The 21,782-nt window shown below is 45.0% G+C and overlaps 1 protein-coding gene across 1 annotated transcript; it reads left to right on the top strand.

Moving 5' to 3' along the window:
- Positions 1 to 2,175: 2,175 nt before the first annotated feature.
- Positions 2,176 to 19,242, top strand: RTP2 (receptor transporter protein 2). The gene is made up of 4 exons (XM_032172312.2): positions 2,176 to 2,371; positions 5,882 to 5,970; positions 15,383 to 15,550; positions 18,490 to 19,242. Exons 3-4 carry the CDS (start codon positions 15,387 to 15,389, stop codon positions 19,001 to 19,003), a joined length of 678 nt encoding a protein of 225 aa, XP_032028203.1. The 5' UTR covers positions 2,176 to 2,371; positions 5,882 to 5,970; positions 15,383 to 15,386; the 3' UTR covers positions 19,004 to 19,242.
- The last annotated feature ends 2,540 nt before the right edge of the window (positions 19,243 to 21,782 follow it).

Here is a 21,782-nt window from a genome sequence, read left to right as displayed (position 1 = left end):
ACCTAGTGGGGTTTTCAGCCCCTGAGTAATACATTGCTCCCAAACCTTTGGGGCCTAGCCCCTTATTAAATGAGGCTGACTCATTTAACCCCAGATGACAGCTGCTCAACATATCTAAGAGATGTGTTTCCTGGGTCTTTCTTTCCCTTTAAGGACCCCAAGAAGGCAGGTTGGTTATATAAATACATATGGAGTTGGGATCACAGAATATTGTAACTGGAGAGAGCTTAGTGATGATAATTTCTTCCATAGACAAGGAAACCAGCCCTGAAAGGAAAGGTGACATGCTTAAGGACACACCAAGAATTCTTATCAAACATCACCTGACTCCCAGTGAGGTTTGTAACGTGGTTCCAGCCCTCAAAGGGTTCGTAGTCAAAATCACAAAACAAAACATGGACATATATGGAAGGAAAATTACAAGGAAACACCAAAATATAGAAAACTATGGCTAATAAATGATGTTCCTCAATGAAAACATATAGGCACAGAGAGGGAAACATCACACACTGGGGCCTGTTGGGGGTTGGGGGCTAGGGGAGGGATAGCATTAGGAGAAATACCGAATGTAGATGATAGGTTGGTGGGTGCAGCAAACCACCATGGCACATGTACACCCATATTACAAACCTGTACATTCTGCATATGTATCCCAGAACTTAAAGTATAATAAAAAACTGATGTTCCTATGGATTCTGCATGTCTTGAGAAGGGGCATGTTCAGAATGGCAAAACGTTCTTTCAGGGCAGTACAAGGTGGACAGCCGTGTTGAGCTGGTGGCCCATGGAGAGGCACTCTCAGGGTTCTCGTATGTCTCCCGTTTGTTCTGTGGAACTTCAGTGCCTCCTTCCATCTGGACAGAGCTGTCCTTTGATGTCACCAGTAGGAGTCACCTCTAGAGGTGTAATTAGTTTGCCAAGGCTGCTGACACAAAGTACCACAAACTGAAATGACTTAAACAATAGAATGTTATTGCCTCATGGTTCTGAAGGCTGGAAGTCCGAGATCAAGGTGTTGGCACTGTTGGTTTCTTTTGAGGGCTGTAAGGATGAATCTGTTCCAGCCCTCTCTCCTAGCTTCTGGTCATTTCCTGGCAATCTGGCATTCTTTGGCTGGTAGAAGCATCACCTCAGTCTTTTCATCTTCACATGGTGTTTCTGTGTTTGTGTCTCTGTATCCATAGTTCTTCCCTTTTTATGAGGTCATCACTTGTGTTAGATTAGGGCCCACTCTCATGACCTCAACTTAATTAATTATATCTGCAATGACTCTATTTCCAAATAAGGTCACATTCTAAGGTACTGGAAGTTAGGACTTCAACATATAAATTTTGTGGGGATATGATACAACTCAACAGAGGCTGTTCATGGGAAGAAAGATGAGGAAAATGCTCTCAGAAAAGGCACCACCCTAGCTTCTTGTTTGCACTTTCTTCCAGCTGTCAAAGACTCAGGGAATTGAGATTTGGAGAGCTTTCTCTTTGCCAGTAGGCTTTACACTCATGGTCTCAATTACCCTCACGACAACTCACTGAAGTGGGTTTGTCTTACCTCTTACAGATGAGGTGAATGGGGTACAAGAAGGTCATGGCACTTGGCTAAGATCAGGCAATACGTCTCTTTTTTCTTCTCTAGCTAGTTTTGTCTTTTATGTCACTGGTAGGTCTCTGTCCAAAAGAGCACCAGATAACAAAATAATTGTGCTCCATGAACAACCACACTTTGATCATGCAGATGGGAGAAAGCTCTAGATCCAGGTAGGTCTTTATGAAATAGGAATCACCAAGAACTTACATACCAGACCATCATGGGCTTGATACAAACCCCTTAACAAGAACTGGAGACTATTATAGTTAATCATGTCTTGAATAATCATGGAGTATTTGAGCTTACCCCACTGATGGTCTCATCCAGCAGTTCTGTACCATAGGGAGCTTTCAGACATTCTGCTGCCTGCTCTCCAGGTGATTGACTTAGAACCAGGGTTGAGAATTCTGATCGAATCCAACTCTATCATAAAAGAAAGGAAGTCAAGTGACATTAAGCAAAGAAATTCTATAAGGACGAGGACACGGCTCCCCCAAAGCCTATGCCAGTATTAGTTCCTCAGAAATAATGCTACCATGTCTTCCTATTTCCAGAAATCTTAGTGCTGCCACTAAATGGTTACCTTCTTCATATACATTCATTTATCTGATTACTTCTTTGACAGAACCCTGGCCGGGGGGAACCTTGTATCAATGAACAGGAATTATAAACAGGAAGAACTCAACTTGATAGAATAAAGGACTTCCTGCTGTCTAAAGATGGAACGGGCTTTGGGTGAGCATCTGAACTCATCACTGAAGGCGATTTAAGCTCAAGATGTGTGGTGAGTTGGCAGCAATCTTGGCTTGCAGGGAGGGTTGGATTAAATGACTCTAAGGTCCCTTTCAAACTTGAGATTATACAAGATCCTATCTCATTTAGAAACTGATTTTAATCACGGCGAGGGATTCAGAGTATGTGTTTCCTCCTAGGAGTCTCAGGAAGGAAGGGCCATGGAAGTCTGGGGGCCATTTGCGGAGGGTTGGACAGCTCCTGTAACCTGAATTGACCTGCACTCCAGGGACCAAGTTGTGTCTTTCTTCGTTTTTTGATTGTGTGTGTGTGTGTGTTTTTTTTTTCTAACGTACAGAGGCTTACAGTTTCATACATATCATTTTCTGATAGCGAGGCTCTAACCCCATCTCCCATCATTTCTACCTGGTGCACCCTATTCTTCAGTCACATGGAGAAGCTCACCACTTCGAGGCTTCAGTGTCTTTGCAAACACCAAGACCCCTGCCTAGCAAGTCTCTTTTCTCCATTTACCCTCCCTTCAGTCCCTCTCTTCTTCCAGCCTGTGAATTTCTTCAGCCTGAACAACTGTGAGCATCTGTACGAGTTTGTTGAGTGACGGAGTAAAGGAGTGAGTGCGTGATTAAGGGTTCCTGTTGGTCCCCGCTTTCTCTGAGGCTGTTCTACTGGTGCAGTCTAGCAAATAGCCACAAGGTGGCAGGGTAGACCAAGCAGTGAAGGCTGCAGGTGCCACTTTTTCTGGCTCCAGGGAAGCAGGAAGGTATAAATGGGGCCAGTGCTCTTTTTTGTTGGTCTCCTATGCCTTTGTACCTATTCTCTTTCTAAAGCCTCTTCGTCATCTCAGCAGAGCCATTTAACAGAATTGACTGGGGGGCTCTGGCCCCCAAATCTTTCTTGCGGAGATCTACTTGAATGTGTGTAAAGTTCCATTCTGAATCACTCCTTTGGGGATCAGGAATTTCCAGTTCTTCTTGAAAACATAAGGGGTTATATCTCAATTCTTGGGCAAAAGAGGCCAATTCCTAGTAGAACTGTGGAGAGAGGCAGGGGTTTATGATATGACACTAATCTAGTGTCTAGCATAACAAATTTTACAAATCGTAAAAGCCTTTCGTCTCCAAGGGTTCACTTAATCCTCACCACAATCTCGCCAGTTAAGGAAGCAAGATATCCCATTTGACAGGTGGCAAAACTGAGGTTCGGAGAGGAGAGCCTAAGAACATCTGGCTAGTGGGTGAGGGCCGAGAACAGACCATTTGCCTTCTGACTTGCTGTCAGACACTCAGCTAGCATACGCAGTAACGTTGTGTGTCAGTGGGTGAATTAACAAAAAGGTACACCTGTCTTTGTGAGGCAGGAGAATAGGGTCTGGAGACAGAGATCCTAAGGCCAATTTGCACTAGTTCCCTAGAACTGAATAAAAAGGAAAATCCCATCTCTTCACACCCAAGTAACAAAAGGATCGGAGGCTACTCCCTTTGCAACCTGCTCCCTCCACCCCTCCTGCTTTTCTGCCTTGCAGATTAAAAATGAAAGTACCTCTGATTGGTCCCCTCCTGCAACCAATCAGACTGATTGTAGGCCTAGTCTTCACTTGCATAGGGGTGTAACTTTGTAACTTCACTTTAGCCTCTGATTGGTCACCTTCCATGACCAATCAGATTGGTTACCTTCCATGACCAATCAGATTGGTTGTGAGCCACTACTTCATTTACATAGTGTGTGAACCAACTAATCAATGGGAAGCCTCTAGAAGGTATTTAAAGCCCAGAAAATTCTGTAACCAGCGTTCTTGAGGTCCAGCCAACTGCCCCTGTGTGGAGTATACTTTCGTTTCAATAAATCTATGCCATCTTTGCTTTAGTCTTTCATAGCTTTGTTTGTGCATTTTGTCCAATTCTTTGTTCAAAATGCCAAGAACCTGGGCACCCTCCACTGGTAACATTTGTGTACCCTTGAGCACAGCTTTTTCAACTCACAACAGTGTAAGGAGAAAATTTAGGCTTTTAGGGTTGGTATTCTCTTAGGGTCAAAGTTGTAAATTCTGGGCGTAGACAGAGCGGAAGCCACCAGGACGTGCCATGGCTCTCACCACCTGCATCACAGTGTAGGCCTGTGTCCCTGGACGGCTGGTGCCTAGGCTGCGGGCTGGGTGCATCTCAATCTCCTCTCTGCTCCCCTTCGGTGCTGAGGGCCTGAGGAGGTGCCCCTTAAGCATTGGTCTCCTGATTACACTCAATGACTCCGGGTAGTTGTGGGTGGGAGACAGCATCAAATCCCTGCTGTCCTGGGACATGCCACAGTGAAACCCAGGGCAAACAGCTTTTGCCTTGATTGAAGACCAGGCTCTGCTGTTGACCAGCTACTGGCCTTGGTCAGGAAACTTACTGCCCCTGGGCCTCAGCTTCTGATTGCAAATGCAAAGACTGTATGAGATAATCTTCAGGACCCCTTTTGGAAACACTGACAAGGACTTTTCTGGTCAAAGTAACTGAGTGATGGAGGTAGGAGATTGCTCTCACTAGGGGGGTTCTGGGAATATAAAGCATTCGTTGAGGCTGCAGAGTTCTAATTGCTGGGGGCCAGCCCTTTCTCATCTACTGTTCCCGAGTTTTCCTGCATCCAGGAGACCAACACGCATGGACTCAGGACTTAGGGTTTTCTTATTCATGCCTCCTGATATTTTCACAATTCAAAAGGGGCTAACAAAATGACACTAGTTATCAGAAATTCTAATTCATTTTTCAGCTCACAAGGGGCTCAAAGTTCCGGTACATGTAACAATATGGAACTTTGCTGAGATACACTGTCTTTTTAAAAATAGCATCTATTGTTCTGAATTTAATTTCAAAATTAATATCTGTTAAATATACATAAAAACTTGAAAAACAGCTATGACAAAACGTAATAAATAACACTTACTAGACATTCACCATATGCCAGGAGCATTTAAAAGTTTTTTAAATTTTTAAATAATTATGGACTCACAAAAAGTTACAAAAAAATAGTGCAGAGAGGTCCTGTGTACCCTTCTGCAAGTTTCCCTCAATGGTAAGGTCTTCCCTAACCATAGCACAATATCCAAGCCAGGAAGCTGACACAGTGGGTGTAATCCACAGACCTTATTCAGACTTAACTCGTTTTACATGCACTCGTGTGTATGTGTATATGCGTATGTGTGCGTGTGTGTTTCTATGCGATTTTGTTGCATGTGTAGATTCACATGGCCACCACCACAATCAAGATATACAACAGTTCCATCATCCTGAAGACCATTTGTGCTACCCTTTTATCGTCATCCTGTTTCCCTCCCTTCATCTCTAACCTCTGGCAACCGCCGATCTGTTCTCCACCTCTATAATTTTGTCTTTTTGAGAATGTTCTATAAATGGAATATATAAGTAGAAAAATAATATTAAATAACATTTACTGAGCAGTCACTGTGTGCCAAGAACTGTTTTTGGTTCTGTGAAAGTATGAGCTTATTTGAACCTCTCTGGAACCCACTGCAATAGTCTCTTTTATTATTCTTACTTTACAGATGTGGAGACTGACGTCATCACCCGATTTTATGCAGCCAGTCACTGGCAGAGCTGAAAGGAAAATCAAGATCTGGCTCTAGACTCTGAGGTTGTAATTATCATATTATCTCTCTAAATTGATTCAGCATAAATGTTTAAAAATTAAATACAGAAAAGTATAATTAAGAAAGATCAACAGTAGCCTTAGAAAACTTCAGTGGATTGGTGCCATACAGACCACATTCTCTAAGAACAGTGCAATTAAGTTAGAAATCAAGAATAAAACGGGAACTGGAAAAATTCCACTTGTTTATACATTTTTTTAAAAATTCCCTCAAAACAACTCATGGGTCAAACAAGGAAAGCTGAGAGTTTACTTCTAACAGGAGAGCAGTAGGTTCCCTAATGACATAGTGCATGGTGCAGGTGTTGAGTGCTTCAAGGCTGAAAACAAATGAAGGTAATACTATGTCTGCCCCAGACTGAATCCACGAGGGCAGGGACCATGTTTCAGTTATGCCAATAGCCTCAGAGCCTCACCTGACAAGGTGTTAATAAATGCTTACTGAATGCATTTAAAAATAGACTCCTCTGGACACTGCCTATATTCCCTTGGATCCTAAAGTGCAGACAAAGCTGGAAGACTCTTTGAACCACTGGAATCAAAAGCACACCAAAACCAGGATAGAGATGCATAGAAACAGCAAAAGGGGTGGCTATCCCTATTAAAATCAGTGAGAGCACTTTGCTTTACATGGCGCCTTTAGACATCCAAAATCTCAGCAGAGAATGGGGCTTTAGAGGTCAGCATCTTCGAAATTTCTGATTCAGCACCTAGAAAATTGATGCTCAGGGTACTAAACTGATTTAACTAGGGTTATTACAAGCTTGAGATAAGAATCTAGGTCTCTGACTCCCCATAGAGAGCTCTGTGCCAACAGAGTGGACCCTTGACATTGCCAGAGAATTTTTGCTTTCAGGAATCCTCCAGTCGAAAACCCAGAAATGTCTGCAAAGGTTTTCAGGCTTTTACTGAAATCCCATTTAGAGAGAATCATGGTGTATTAGTCAGGGTCGTCCAGAGAAATGGAATTGATAAGATCTATATGTGGGGTGTGTATGTGTGTTTGTGTGTGTGTATGTGTATTTGTATGGTTCTCCATATATTTAGGTAAGATATACACATATATACACATATGTATATGTATATCATATACACACATGTATATATATATATACCTAAATATATAGAGAACCATACATATCATATGGTTCCCAGGTTCTTCAGAGAAACAGAACCACTAATATAGATATTTATGTGTGTGTGCTTTTATAGGATATATACATACACACATATAATATATTATATATATATATGGATATTTAGGAAGACATTTATTATGAGGAATTGGCTCATGTGATTGCAGAGGTTGAAAACTCCCACAGTCTTGCCAACTACAAGCTGAAGACCCAGGAAAGCCAGTGGTATAGTTTGAAGGCCTGAGAGCCAGAGAGCTGATCTTGTAGATTCTAGTCCGAGTCTCAAGGCTTGAGAACCCGGAGTTGAGGGCAGGAGGAGATCAATGTCTCAGCTCAAAAGTCGGGCAGAGAGTGAATTCAACCTTCCTGCATTGTCTTTTTATTCTACTCAGGCCCTTAATGGATAGGATGATGCCCATCCACGTGGGGAGGGCCATCTGCTTTCCTCAATTCACCAATTCAAATGGCTGATCTCTTCCAAAAACACTCTCACAGACACATCCAGAAATCGTGTCCAAGCAGATATTTGAGCACCCCTTGGTCAAGCGAAGTTGACATATAAAATTATTCATCATACATGTGTTGCCAATGCATGTCCTCACATCATGTTAACAGTTTTTTCAACTTTCAATGATGTTTCCTCCCTCTTTAGATAAACACTTTCACACAGAGACAGTATTTTATTTACTTATTTATTTATTTTGAGACAGAATCTCTCACTGTCACCCAGGCTGGAGTGCAATGGCGTGATGTCGGCTCACTACAACCTCCACCTCCCGGGTTCACACGATTCTCCTGCTTCAGCCTCCTGAGTAGCTGGGATTATAAGGGCGCACCACCATGCCTGGCCAATTTTTTTGTATTTTTAGTAGAGATGGAGTTTCACTATGTTGGCCAGACTGGTCTGGAAATCCTGACTTCGTGATCTGCCCACCTCGGCCTCCCAAAGTGCTGGGATTACAGGCGTGCCCGCCAGAGACAGTATTTTAATAAATTCCCAAGGTACTGCCTGTGCAGTGGCACACACAAGCCTCGGTGAGGTGCTGATGCCGGTTTCAGATAGGGGCACTCTTGAGCTAACAGAGGCTCACAAACAAGCTCCAAATCTGTGTCTCACAAGCCATTGTGCACCAAACTTGGAAGATGTCAATGCCATATAACTTTTTTAAACATTAGAGATACTATAAAACACTGCAATGTTTTAAAAAATCAAATACATTCTTTAATCAAATGAATTCTAAATGTTTAACAATAGTAACTTGGAAAAAAACGAAGGGCAGGGAGAGGTGGGGTGAACAGGATATGGAACTTTCATTTAATAGTTAATATATTTTTGTATCATTTGAAATTTTACAATGAGTTTATTACTTTAAAAACTGTGCCTAGGTTCTACTCCGGGGAAGACAGGAAAAAAAAAAAAAAAAAAAAAACTGGGCCTAGGGAATAGCTTAGTGGATAAATATGCATAGTCAGTAAGCCAGATTGTATGAGTCCAAATCCCAGAATTGTCACTTATTAACTATATGACCACCAGTAAATCACTCAACCTTTCTGAGTCCTGGTTTCCTCTTATGGAAAATGGGGAAAATAATTATAGTATCCACCTCATAGGGTTCTTGTGTGTGCTTAAATGAATTAATATATGCAAAATACTTAGAAAAACTCATAGTGCATAGTGAGGGCTTTATCACTATTACCTTTTATTATAATTAAGGTATATTAAATTAAGGTCCACTTCTGCAACTAGTATTTAAGATGAGGAACTAGTCTGCTGTTTCTTTGCCCAGCTTCTGATGCCTCGAGAATCAGCTTGAAGCTTTTGCTATTTCTTGCATCATATAAATTCTCTGGATAGAATGAGTTTGGTGTTGTCCCCTGACCAGCTTCCATCAATGGGTCCCCTTGGACATGGAAACCATTTTGGACTGAATCTTGAGAGTTTCTTCACCCACTCAGACTTCATTTAATTGCCTTGCAGGTCATGACACAGATTAAGTAACTGTTATGGCACCGGCACCAGCAGTTTCTACTTTATATTCACAGAGTTTACTTTTCACTGTTAATTATTTTCAAACTCCCTCTTCCCCCTGGCTACCAGCATAAATCCACATTAAGATTTTTCTATCTTCTTACAGCATGATAAATCTAGGTAGGAGATTTAAGACAATTTGGTAGATATAGCCCGTGGGTGTCTGTGTTCATTTGTCACATGCTGAGGTACTACTGGAGACTTATAAGCATCAGTGTATCTATTTCTCATTCACATGTACTTTCATTAGTGAAAATAGTCCATAGAAGTTTTATTGATAATAAAACTCATTAAAAATTTAATATCCCAACTCTATTAATAACTTTTCAATATAAAACATTATAAACTATTTCTCCATCTTCTCATGACACTTAATCCAGTAGGTCTTAATTGGGAGTATACAAAAGAATACTCAATGGAGTCTTCTCCCTAGAGAACACTTTTGGATAATGGAGTGAAGGTCCTTTTCACACCTCCTACAGAGGGATCTAGATTTGCAAGGAGCTAAGCGGATTAGAATTCACGGCAAGTGTGTCATGGAAACAGCATTTTTAGACACCAACCAATTTATGGGGAAAAGGAAGAGAGAGCAATGCGTTTAAATAGCACATTGTTGATATGCAAATAGGATCATGTAGTTCAGGCCTAAAATGATTTAGTAATTTCACATCCCCTCTAAGGCAAAATTTCAACTTTGCCAGGGCATTAAAAACTCCATAATCCAGGTCCCATGTATCTTTCAGGCCTCAACTTCCACCACTCTTCTGTGTGATCCAGATGTCCTAAATGATACGGAGTCTCAAGAATGATTCTATGTCATTTCATTTTCTAAGTCTTTGCCCATGCTTTCCCCTCCTTAGGGAAAAGCACCCCTTCAAAAAAATTTTTTTATTTAGCTGCCAATTGCTCATCCTGTAAGGGTTTATTCACATACCACTCCTTCTGTGGAAGCCTTATTGACTTCCCTACCTGCTGTGACAATGCATGTTTTCCAAAGACGATCACATTGGTATCTCCCGACTTGCATCTTCTTACAACATAGCTTTGACTTTCCTCCTATCCAAATGTGGGGTCTATGTTCCTTTACCTTGAATCTGGGCAATGGTGAAAAAAGTGTTGCCTTGTGACTTTTGAGGGTAGCTCATAAAAGGAAGCACAGCTTCTGCCTGATTCTCTTGGGACAACAGCCCTTGGAACTCAGCCAGCATCCTGTGAGGAAGCCCAGGCTCCATAGAAAGGCCGTGTGTAGATGTTTTGGCCTATAGCGTTAGCTGTGGTCCCATCTCACAGGCAGCATCAACCTCCAGACATAGGAATGAATGACCCTTCATGTAATTTTTCCAAGAAGACCCAGTTTGTTGTTGTTGTTTTAATTGGAGAATGGTATTAGGAACCCAGATGTGTATGGTAGGTGTGCTCATTGTTACTGGGGTGGGTCATGTTTAATGAAATACTCACTCTGGCCAGGCACGGTGGCTCATGCCTATAATCCCACCTCTTGCGGAGGCCGACATGGGTGGATCACGACGTCAGGAGTTCGAGACCAGCCTGGCCAATATGGTGAAACCCCATCTCTACTAAAAATACAAAAATTAGCCAGGTGTGCTGGTGCACGTCTGTGATCCCAGCTACTCAGGAGGCTGAGGCAGGAGAATTGCTTGAACTCAGGAGGCAGAGGTTGCAGTGAGCGGAGATCACGCCATTGCACTCCAGCTTGCGTGACATAGTGAGACTCTGTCCCAAGAGAATAAAAGAAAAGAAATATTCACTCTGCGTGAGATGAAGTGAGGCATGCATTGGTTCTTCATGTGCTCCCACTCTATATCCAAATTTAACTATAATTGTTAGATGTTCTGGCTTGTAGTTGTGGCCATTTTCTTGTTTCACTAACAAGGGATCTTTCTGTTTTAAAATTCTTCTTATTCTGGTCAGTGGGTTTTCTTGCAGAATTCTCTCTTCCAAAGCTTTACTTACATTTACCTTGAGACTTTGCAAGAAATGTAGCTTTTTAACTACAGTGTCTATAAGCACATATCAAGAAAGCTCAAATTTACTGAGAAATATAAAGATCTGCATCTCATATGCTTTGTTTTGCATCTCATGTAAAACATCTTCGTTTAACATGTTTGTTTTACATCTCATGTAAGATCTGCATCTCATATGCTTTGTTTTACTATAAAATCTACCTGCCTTATCCTTGGGAGTAAGAAAGCATTTTTATACTATGTAGATCTGCTCTTTCCAATTGTTTGACAACTGGGGAAATAAATTGAAGTGTTTCTAGCATATTTAACTTAACTCTAAGCAAAGCCTGATCATTTTGGGCCTGTGATTCCTATTGACTGTGTATCTTCTGGTTCCAATGTCAGAGCTAAGTGGTCTGTTTAAGTCTGTACTGGGGGCTTTTAACTGCCTGTTTTTGTAATATCTATGTAATGTTTGTCCAATTTTATACACTTGAACAATTTTATCTTAATTTTTGGATAAGAAAAAAGGTAAAGTCAGTATCCAGCCTTAAGAGTAAATACAATACTAATGAGTGTATTAGTCCTTTCCTTCCTCATTCCCATGTAAATTGAAGTACACAGTCAATTCTGGGAATGTAAAGTCTCCAAGGAAGTTAACTGAGCTAAGCGTTGGGGCCAAACAGCCTTTCTGACTGCTCATCAAGGACTCCCCATCAGCCTTTGGAAGGTGACCTGGTTCCTAAAGATAGATACTCAAGGTAAAATTTGTTCTATTTATAGTGAAAGACTTGCCTCAGGAATGGACTCAGCTTTAATGGGTCCTTTCCTTGTGTGGAAAGCCCCGGAACTACAAACGTTCTACTGGGTAAATGTGGGTTTAAAAGGAAAGATATATATTTTTTAAAGTCTGCCCAGGATATTGACCCCAGCATTGCCATTTTTTGAATGGATGCTTTAAAAGCCGGCACGATCTATCCCATCCTCCCTTTTCACCCTGCCCTGATGGCTGGGAGTGTCCCAGAGAGGAGTCATGGCTATTTTTGTGTGTGTTGAGCCTCAGCTCAGCAGAAACTAGCAGGTTCTCTGAGCACAGCTGAGGAACCCTGATGAAGGCCCTCAGCCTCTTGGACAGAAGCAGCATAGGTTGTACCTGCCGAAAGTGTTCCCAGACCCTCTATATTCTTCCTTCCTAACTCAACCCCCATCTCTTTTTCTTCTCCCTTGCGTGGAGCACACCCTATTTCCATCTGTCTTTTTATTTATTTACATCCCATAAGAGATTCATCACCAAATCTCTACCTAGGATAATAAGGCCTGGAAAAAAGGATACGTAGATATGGTCACTCTTAATACAGACTCCAGAGCCTTTGGGGTGCTGGGAAGCACGGTGCATAGAATTTGGACCCTTGGACACCAGCAGAAACAGAATGTCACTTGCCTGCATTTGCTCCGGGTGCTGCCAATTAATAAAAGGGCAGCGTGAAATCTTCCTGGGAAGATTCTACTATGTGCCACTATTAGAGAGCCATGGACTGCTCTGCGTGGCCTCCCCTGAGATTCAGAGGTCATCTCCCACCCAAAGAGTGGGAGCTTGGACCATGCTGTTGCCAAGTGCTACATCCTGGGGATGGAGAGGTCTTCCTAATATCTCTTGAAAACACTCCCCAGGGGATCTTGGATTCACCCTAGAGCATCGTCTATGGTTCTTTGAATTGCGGAGACACAGGAGAAGATAGGACACAGCTTGCATTTGTCCTGGATCTATTTCCTGGTAAAGACATATTATAAACCACTAGCTCATTTTACTCGATCTTCTTTATTTGTTTTTCATTTTTGGCCTCCAGTAGCCTGTGGGACAACATATCCCATCAGTAACAATGGCTGGCAATAGAAGGGACTCTTCCCAGGACTGGAGTAGGTGGAGAGCAAATTTGTCTCCTTAAGGACATGTATTGAAATCTCTGAGGCAGAGGTGTATATAGTTTTCAGAACTCCCCAGGTGATTTTGATGTACACACCTTTTCAACTCTTCATTACTTTGTCATTTTAAGCTCCACACTGGCATTTCTTACAGCACTCTAATAAGTAAAATTGAATAGTAAATATTTTACAAAGCTCTTCATTAACCTGTATTCCAAATTGAAGGGGAGAAGTGATTCTTTTATCCATCACCTCCCCTTGCTGATTTGTTTGCAGAATACAGGTGCATAGTATTTTATTTTATAAAGAAATAACAATTTTCTTATTTGAAAAAGTATTACCTAGATAAAATATGTATGACGAAGCTGCCAGAGTGTGATGTGGCCACAGCTGTCGACAATATACATTCGTGAGCTCTTAAATCGTGGGTTCTGGAATAAGATAGTGTCATTCGCGGAAAATTGAAATAGTAATTGTGCTCACCGATTGTATGAAAAGTGAAAACAGTGCTGTTATACAGAAAGATGAATTATATTGGTCTCTGCTTAGAAAGCTGCTGTGCTAAATTAAACCTGATACTAGGCCTAAGGGGATTGCATCATTTGAGGAAAAAAAAAAAAAAACAGGTAAACCCTGGCAATTCTTATCCTCTTTCTGTTTTTCCTTTATTGCCATTTGTTCTGGGAACAAAGGTATAATATTTCTCAGAGGTTCATTCCTGGCATGAGGGTCTAGGCCAGGCCATAAGCTCATCTCACCTTCGTTCAGTTCCTGGCCATTCATGGATCCCTCTGTCTCACCTGGTCTGGTAACTGGCTTCAAAGGGAATCCCCAGTGAGGTTTGGGCTACCCAGTCCTGAGAGCCTGGGCCAGTAATTTTCCATTTCCAGGCCTCAGTTGTTTTAATTCAATGTCAAGAAGTTTTGGTTAAGAAATGAAGAGTTCAAGAAATAAACCAGATTTTTAAAAATAAAAGAGCTCTTCCAGAGCTATCAGTCAATGGTTCGAAGACAATTGTGTCCTTTCTGCGGTCTTTAGCACAAAGCCACTAGAGTAACACCTTTTCATTTCAAGAGGGAATCCAGTGACATTGTCCCCGACCTCACCCTTCCTGAAAACCACTTGGCAACTCAACACCAAGAGCTTCTGGTTCTTAGCAACCTGTTTCACTTCTTGATGCTCTTTACTGTTGGAACTCTGCATGTCTAGGGATCCAGATTTCCGGGTTAAAGAATCGTAAGATGATTACAGCTGGAAGTTGGACCAAAGCTAGAGTAAGCAGCCACATGGCTGGCCTTTTCCATGCTCAGGGTTGCCTCCCTTCAGGTGATCGTGTCTTCACTTGGATTATCAAATTTGAAGTCAAATTCCCCTCTAGTCTCTAAAGACTTTAAATTGGGCATCACGGAGCTGCAGATGCTCTCTTGCTCCATCCAGCTCAGCAGCAACGGAGGCAGCAGGAACCTGCAGCACAGAACAAACTCATTCCCCCAGCAGCCACCTTAGCCTGGCTTGGGACCGGGGAACTAAATATGGGCTCTAACAGTTCTATGACGCTATGAATCTGAAATGTTATTACTGTGTTTTGCATGACATAAGAAATTACATTCTAGCTCACCAACTGGTCCGAGATTGCCCTGGGCAAAGAGATGTTACTTCTCACTCAATTCCCTGTTAGGAGCACTATAGTACTAAAATAAATAAACAAATGAGCTCGGTTTCAGAAGGCCCAGATCTGAATCTTGGATGAGCCACTTAGGGGTTGCATAAACTTCAGTTTCCTGATCTGATATGCCTTGGCCAGCACACAGGTCAAGCAGTTAGTGCTAGGCACATGGTAAGTGATGGTCACAGCACATCAGGGGGTGTGGAAGCAGCAGGTTCTGACTTTCCCTATCCCTCATTTCTCCTTGACTTCCTAGGGTGTCATAGTTATCATAGCACATGATGTGGAGAATGCTAGAAGAGCAGTTGGGTGAAGCAGGGCCGCCAAATAGTCCTTGCCTCCTGGAGACCTCTGGAAACCCAGATGAGTGTGGTCTGAGGCTGGGCCTCCCACTGTGCTTGCTCCTCTCAGGCCTATCCAGCGCTGCCTCTGAAACCTAGCTCAGGGCCCTGAAACTCCCCCTTGGGGCTCCCCTTCTCCCCAGCCCTCGCTCTTGGTGCCCTGCCTGGCTACCATGGTAACAGGTTCCAGGGTAACAGAGGAGGGAGCTGGGCCCCGTTTCCTCCCAGTCCTGCCGATGAGGATTCTCAGACCGTAGACACTGAATTGTCCCGCACCTATCCGTGCTCTTTCTGTGTTCTCACCGGGGCTGAGCTTGAACTGCCACCTCTGCCATCAGGACCATGTGTACCAGCTTGACCACTTGTGAGTGGAAGAAAGTCTTCTATGAGAAGATGGAGGTGGCAAAGCCAGCGGACAGCTGGGAGCTCATCATAGACCCCAACCTCAAGCCCAGTGATCTGGCCCCTGGCTGGAAGCAGTACCTGGAGCAGCACGCCTCAGGCAGGTGAGAGGCTAAGTGGGGAGGGACCTTGCAGACAGCCCCTGGGTCACAGCTGTGGGGTACTTTCCAAGGAGAGACAGAGCCCAGTCCTGGGGGCAGGCTCATTCTGGTGTCAGCCCAGATGAGGAAAAAGACAAGGACAGCCGGCTGGGTCACAGAGTTCTTGCTTTTAATCCTAGCAATACCACTAACTCCCTGGGTGACCCTGAGCAAGTTATGGTCCATCTTTGGGTCTTAGTTGTCCACATTAAATGAAAAGCTGTAATATCATCTACATCCCTGCGATCTCTGACATTTAAAGAGTGAGTTGGAACTGAAGGAAGAAGGCTATGAGGTCCATTGGGGAAAGCTTTAATCTAGGAGTTGGGGGGATGTGGGGGGTACAGCTATGCTCTGGTCCTAGATATGTTTAGTGAACTAATCCAATTTGATCTGAATACAGAAACATTTATTGATCACCTGCTATGTGCTACGAACTGGCTCTATAGAGCTAAGTAGCCCTATACACTTGGCAAGTCCATTTCCCTTTCCGGCTCTCAGTTTTTATATTTACAAAATGAGGGGGTTGGTCTTAGATAATTGATCCAATCCACTCTAGCTCTATTATCTATGTACCTGTGATAAAAAGATTTAACTTTGAGCAAAACTTTCTTTAGGAACTTAGAGCCCAGGGTCCCACTCTTTATAGGAGCTGCACATCTGCCACAGGGCAAAGAGTACTTGGGGCCAAGGGGACAAAGCCGTCTAAAGTCCACATGACTTTCCTCCTGTTAGATCATGACCAGGGACTGGGACTACAGAAATCCCTCCCAGAACTACCTCAAGTCCATCTGTAGGGTCTGTGCAGGGCTTTTCCCTGTGTCCTTGGATTCAAGAGAGGCCAATAAGTGGCTGTGCTCTGGAGATGTAGCCAGAACATGGACACAAAGCCTGGGTTGTTCATGTGTATGTGTGTGAAGCTTCTCGTGGTGCAGAATGGTGCTGAGGGTGGGAACAGAGGAGGCAAGATGTGGGTAGGAAGCTTACATTTGTACTCTTGCCCCAAGACCTGGAATTATTGGAGTAAACCTGTCTTGTGAAAAAAAGACAGAAAACCAGAGGTTGGCTGATTCATGCCAGTTCCATCAACTCAAGAAGCATCGGTTGGGTACCTGTTATGTGCTGGGCACTGGCTCTGCCTCTAACTAGCTGTGTGTACATGGATACCTCTCTTACTATCTGTGCTCCAGTCTCTTCTCAGTGAAATAAAGGGCTGACTAGATGCTTCTTATGCTCCCCTGCCCCCAGATCTGGTATTTTTAAATTTAAGATGTGAGGCCTGGCTTGATGGAGGTGAAGCAATTCTGGGTTGGCTTGACGTAAAAAGGCTTAGAAGGAGACTGAAAACATAAAGCATTTGAACTGCCTGGTGGGAGGGGTGCAGAGGCCTGGAAACTTGAGTGCCCAGGATCCAGAGTTTAGGGGCTGAGCTCAGCAAGCTCATGTCTCCTCTTGCCTCAGGGGTCAGCTCCTCTTACTCCTGGCTGGTGACTTGTGGCTCCCAGCTGGCCTCAGGAAGGGCTGAAGAACTGCCGCCCATGAGCTTATTTGTGCACAGGCTCACTCTGTCTCTAAACAGGCAGATGCCCTGCAGCTCTCGCCCAGCACTGGGGGCGGGGAACCTCTCCTGGTTCAGTACCAGCTAGGTTCCTCTGACCTGCCAACCCCGCCTTGGGCCATTCTGGGTACTGTTCTATGCTCATGTGATCAGGCTTTCAGGGGTGAGGGCCAGGCTTGGCCTCACCTCTATCCCACAGCCTGGGTTGAGTGGTGCTTGGCATATGGTAGGTGTTGAATGATGTCTGTTGGATTGAATTGAGTTCCTAACCAGAAGTCCTTCAAGGCCATCATACAGTGGATCCAGAAAGGGCCAGTGATGAGGGCAGGGTCAGCCCAGTGGACATCTGACTGCCTGTGAAGCCTCTATAACAGAGGCCTGGAAGAGGCTCATCTCAGGGAAGGAAAGAACTGCCCTGGAGGTCAGGAGCGCTGCATCACTGAAGGTGTGCAGGCAGTGGTGGGGGTGGAGTGAGTGGGGCTTGCCTAGATGAGCCCTAGGCTACCACCCACCACACTTCCTGAGGCTGGGACTCTAGAAAGCCCAGGTTAGGCCAAGTGGCCTGTGTGCTTGTAAGAGAGAGAGAGAAAGAGTGTGTGTGTGTGTGTGTGTGTGTGTGTGTGTGGAGTGGCAATGGGAATGAGTACCCGCTTTTCCAGTCCCCACTGCAGGGCTAGAGTGGGATCTAGAGAAGACTTGTCAAGAGACGGGGGACTGTTCTTTGTGAAGATGTGGTAACTAACTTGGTAGTTCCTTCTAAAAGACAGTTGATCCTACCCATCTACCGGTCTGTGCATCCCATCATTCTCAGTGGTTTACTGAGGACCTACAATGTGCCAGGGTCTGTGCTTGGCACAGTTAGAGGCGTCTCTTCTCCCCAGAGTTAGCAAGATGCATGAGTTAGATGGTGTATGTCATCCTTCTTATTAGAGTCGCAGGAGGTCACAGAGGAAGGACCCTTATTGGAGGCCAACACACACTGCGTTTCACAGATGAGAAATGAAGCCCAGAGAGGGGGAATGACCCTGCACAGCGCCCAGGTGCAAGCCCTGAGTGCATCGGGCTGGGGGGCAGCTGAGACCGCAGGAGGCAAGCTCTAGAGCACTGCTGGATGCCAGATGGCTCCGGCACTGGCTCCTGAGGATGCTGCTCGGGTCCCAGGGGTGTTCACCAGGAGGAGGCGATAGCAGGCCGGCCTTGGAGTGCTAATGAATCCACAGGGCAGTAAACACTGCCTCCATCTCCAAGCACGGGCACACAGGCTTTTTTTTTCCCTCTCAGAGCTCCTCAGGGCAGGCTTCTCCGGGATGCCCACCTTCTCCACCCCTCTTTTTCCTCCCGGCAGGTTCCACTGCTCCTGGTGCTGGCACACCTGGCAGTCTGCCCACGTGGTCATCCTCTTCCATATGCATCTGGACCGTGCCCGGCGGATGGGCTCGGTGCGCATGCGCGTCTTCAAGCAGCTGTGCTATGAGTGCGGCACGGCGCGACTGGACGAGTCCAGCATGCTGGAGGAGAACATCGAGGGCCTGGTGGACAACCTCATCACCAGCCTGCGCGAGCAGTGCTACGGCGAGCGTGGTGGCCAGTACCGCATCCACGTGGCCGGCCGCCCGGACAGCGGGCCGCATTGTGCAGAGTTCTGTGAGGCCTGCCAGGAGGGCATCGTGCACTGGAAGCCCAGCGAGAAGCTGCTGGAGGAGGAGGCGACCGCCTACACCTCTGAAGCCTCCAAGCCGAGGGCCCAGGCGGGATCCGGCTACAACTTCTTGTCTCTTCGCTGGTGCCTCTTCTGGGCCTCTCTCTGCCTGCTCGTTGTCTACCTGCAGTTCTGCTTCCATAGTCTTGCCTTCCTTTAGTGGAGCTGGTTAAGGCTGGGAGAGGGCACATGGGCTTGAGAGTGGGGAGGACACAGTCTGGACTTGATCCTGCTACAGATTCAACATACGACTGGACAATCCGGTCATCTCTGTGGGCCTCAGTTTATGCATCTGTGGAATGAGGGGATTGCATTAGAAGATATGTAATGATTCTTTCACTGGATGTGACAATAATGGGGGGAAGGGGAAAAGGGTGTAATAAAGGTTTTAGAGCTTGCCAGGATTGGTGCTAGTACTAAGTCAACAGGGAGGGACCTGCTTCCTTTCCCTCGTCCACCTCCATCTCGACCTCTCCTTATGCTTCATTTCCATGTATCATCCCCCATTATGACCCCATTAGGTTCTGTGTTAATCCTGCGTTGTCCTTAAGCTCACCTTCAGCTGCCTCTGCCCATCCCACCTTGCTTCCTTTTGGAGAGGGCAGTGGCCCCATTCAATGCTTAGGGACAAGGTACCTGGTCCTCTCCTGGAGAGCCTGCTCCCATCGTTCTGAAACTTAGATTTTTTACTCTGGTTCTAGGGTCTGCTTGGCTGGAATTGTCTAGGGCTGCACTGTCCAATATGTTGGCCACTAGCCATATGTGGAAATTTCAATTTAAATTAATTAGAATGGAATAATATTAACAATTCAGTTCCTCAGTCACAGCAGCCACATATCAAGTGCACAGTACCCATATGTGGCCAGTGGCTAACATATTGCAATGTACAGATATAGAACGTCATCACAGAAATTTCTGTTGGTGAACTCCAGTCGAGAACTTGAAATTCCCACTTAAATGTATGCGGACTTATACCACTAAGAGGTGGGTGCAGGTTTAAAGGTGCAGCATGAAGCCTGCTGGGGCAGGTAAAGGTGGTGTGGGGTGTGGTAAAGGTAGATAAATACCGTAAATAGATTATCTCTGTGCCCCTGCCTCTCTGTTGAGTAGCATCTGCAGGTCCTAGTGTTGTCTTACCTTATTTCCTGGGAGGATATGGAAAGTGGGTCTGGGCTGGGTGTGGTGACTCACGCCGGTAATCCCAGCACTTTGGGAGGCTGAGGCGGGCAGATCACGGGGTCAGGAGATAAGAGACCATCTTGGCCAACATGGTGAAACCCCATCTCTACTAAAAATACAAAAATTAGCTGGGCGTGGTGGTGCACACCTGTAGTCCCAGCTACCTGGGAGACTGAGGCAGGAGAATTGCTTGAACCCGGGAGGCGGAGGTTGCAGTGAGCCAAGATCGTGCCACTGCACTCCAGCCTGGGTGACAGAGCAAGATTCTGTCTTGGCGGGGGTGGGGGAAGAAAGTGGGTCTGGTCAACTGGGTCTGGGAAAGAAAGTAGACCATAGGGGTGGGGTGCCAACTGCCAGTTGCTTACAGCCCCTTTGTAGGGTTCAGAGACCATAAATGCCACAGCTGTGTCTTTTTTTTTTTTTTTTTTTTAAGACATGATCTCATTCTGTTGCTCAGGCTGGAGTTCAGTAGCGCCATCACAGCTCACTGAATCTTTCAACTCTCAGGCTCAAGTGATCCCTCACCTCAGCCTCACAAGTAGCTGGGACCACAGGGGCACCCCAACATACCTGGAATTACTGTATGTTTTTTGGAGAGATGGAGTTTTGCTACATTGCCCAAGTTTGTCTCGAACTCCTGGGCTCAAGCATCTGTCCTCATTGGCCTCCTAAAGTGCTGGGATTATAGGCACGAGCCACTACTCCTGGCCCATCGCTGCGCCTTGAAGGAAGTACAAGTTTGAGACAGAAAAGTGTGTCCAAAAATAGGTTATCAAGGAAATGGAAGGTTGATACAAGTGTTGGAAACCAAGGTGGATTGCGAAGCAGGAGATGGAGAACAAGGAAAAGGGAAAACAGGATCAGGAGTATAGATTGCATAAAGATTATGCCTTCAGCAAGTCTTATGGAGTATTAGGCTCCACCTTTCTTATGGAGTATTACGCTGGGCCTGCATTTCTTGAGACGGGCAAGGTCATAAAATGTTTTAATTTAAGATGCTCCTCAGGTGGGTTTCCGTGACTACTTTTCTTGGTAGTGCTCTCATAGGGAGTCAGTTGTAGATATATGACGTTGCTAGCACTTCCTCATAAACTTTCTTCGTATCCTGTAGAATATTATCAAAGCTGTGAAGTGTACTTGGGCTGGCATAGTGCTTCCAGAAGGCCCTGTATTAGTCATCCACCATCCAGACCTGAACATCGAAGTCCATGTCATAGCAGGCTTGGCTGCATGATGCCCTGATATCAGAGATGAGTCCCAGGCAACACTTAGCTGCAAGGAGGCTGCAAGAATCTCAGCAGAGGCACAACTTCTGGCTTTTCTTTTTCATTGAAAGTAGCAGTGCCCCAAAAGGCAGCTGAGGGACATGTTGAAATTCATTGCAAGATGATAGCTCAGTGTGCATATCTTGGTTTGGTGGGTGCTTGGAGAGGAGATGGAAAGTGGGTCTGGTCAACTGGGTGTGGGATAGGAAGCAGATCACAGGGGTAGATCATACACACTTTTTTTTTTTTTTTTTTTGGTGCAGTGGCATGATCTCGACTCACTGCAACCTCCACCTCCCGGGTTCAAGTGATTCTCCTGCCTCAGTTTCCTGAGTAGCTGGGACTACAGGTGTGGACCTCCATGCCTGGCTCATTTTTTGTGTTTTTAGTAGAAACAGGGTTTCACCATGTTGGCCAGGCTGGTCTTGAACTCCTGACCTCAAGCAATCCGCCCGCCTTGGCCTCCCAAAGTGCTGGGGTTACAGACGTGAGGCA

This window comes from Hylobates moloch, unplaced genomic scaffold, assembly GCF_009828535.3.
Source record: "Hylobates moloch isolate HMO894 unplaced genomic scaffold, HMol_V3 SCAFFOLD_13, whole genome shotgun sequence".
NCBI classification, from domain to species: Eukaryota; Metazoa; Chordata; class Mammalia; order Primates; family Hylobatidae; genus Hylobates; species Hylobates moloch.
The sequence above is the reverse complement of the archived record's forward strand: the minus strand, read 5'-3'. Positions and strand labels throughout refer to the sequence as shown.

Excerpts from the sequence above, each read along its gene's own strand:
- RTP2 (XM_032172312.2), top strand. The coding sequence starts at position 15,387 with ATGTGTACCAGCTTGACCACTTGTGAGTGGAAGAAAGTCTTCTATGAG. Across the intron at positions 15,551-18,489 it reads GAGCAGCACGCCTCAGGCAG|GTTCCACTGCTCCTGGTGCT; the intron begins GTGAGAGGCTAA and ends TCCTCCCGGCAG.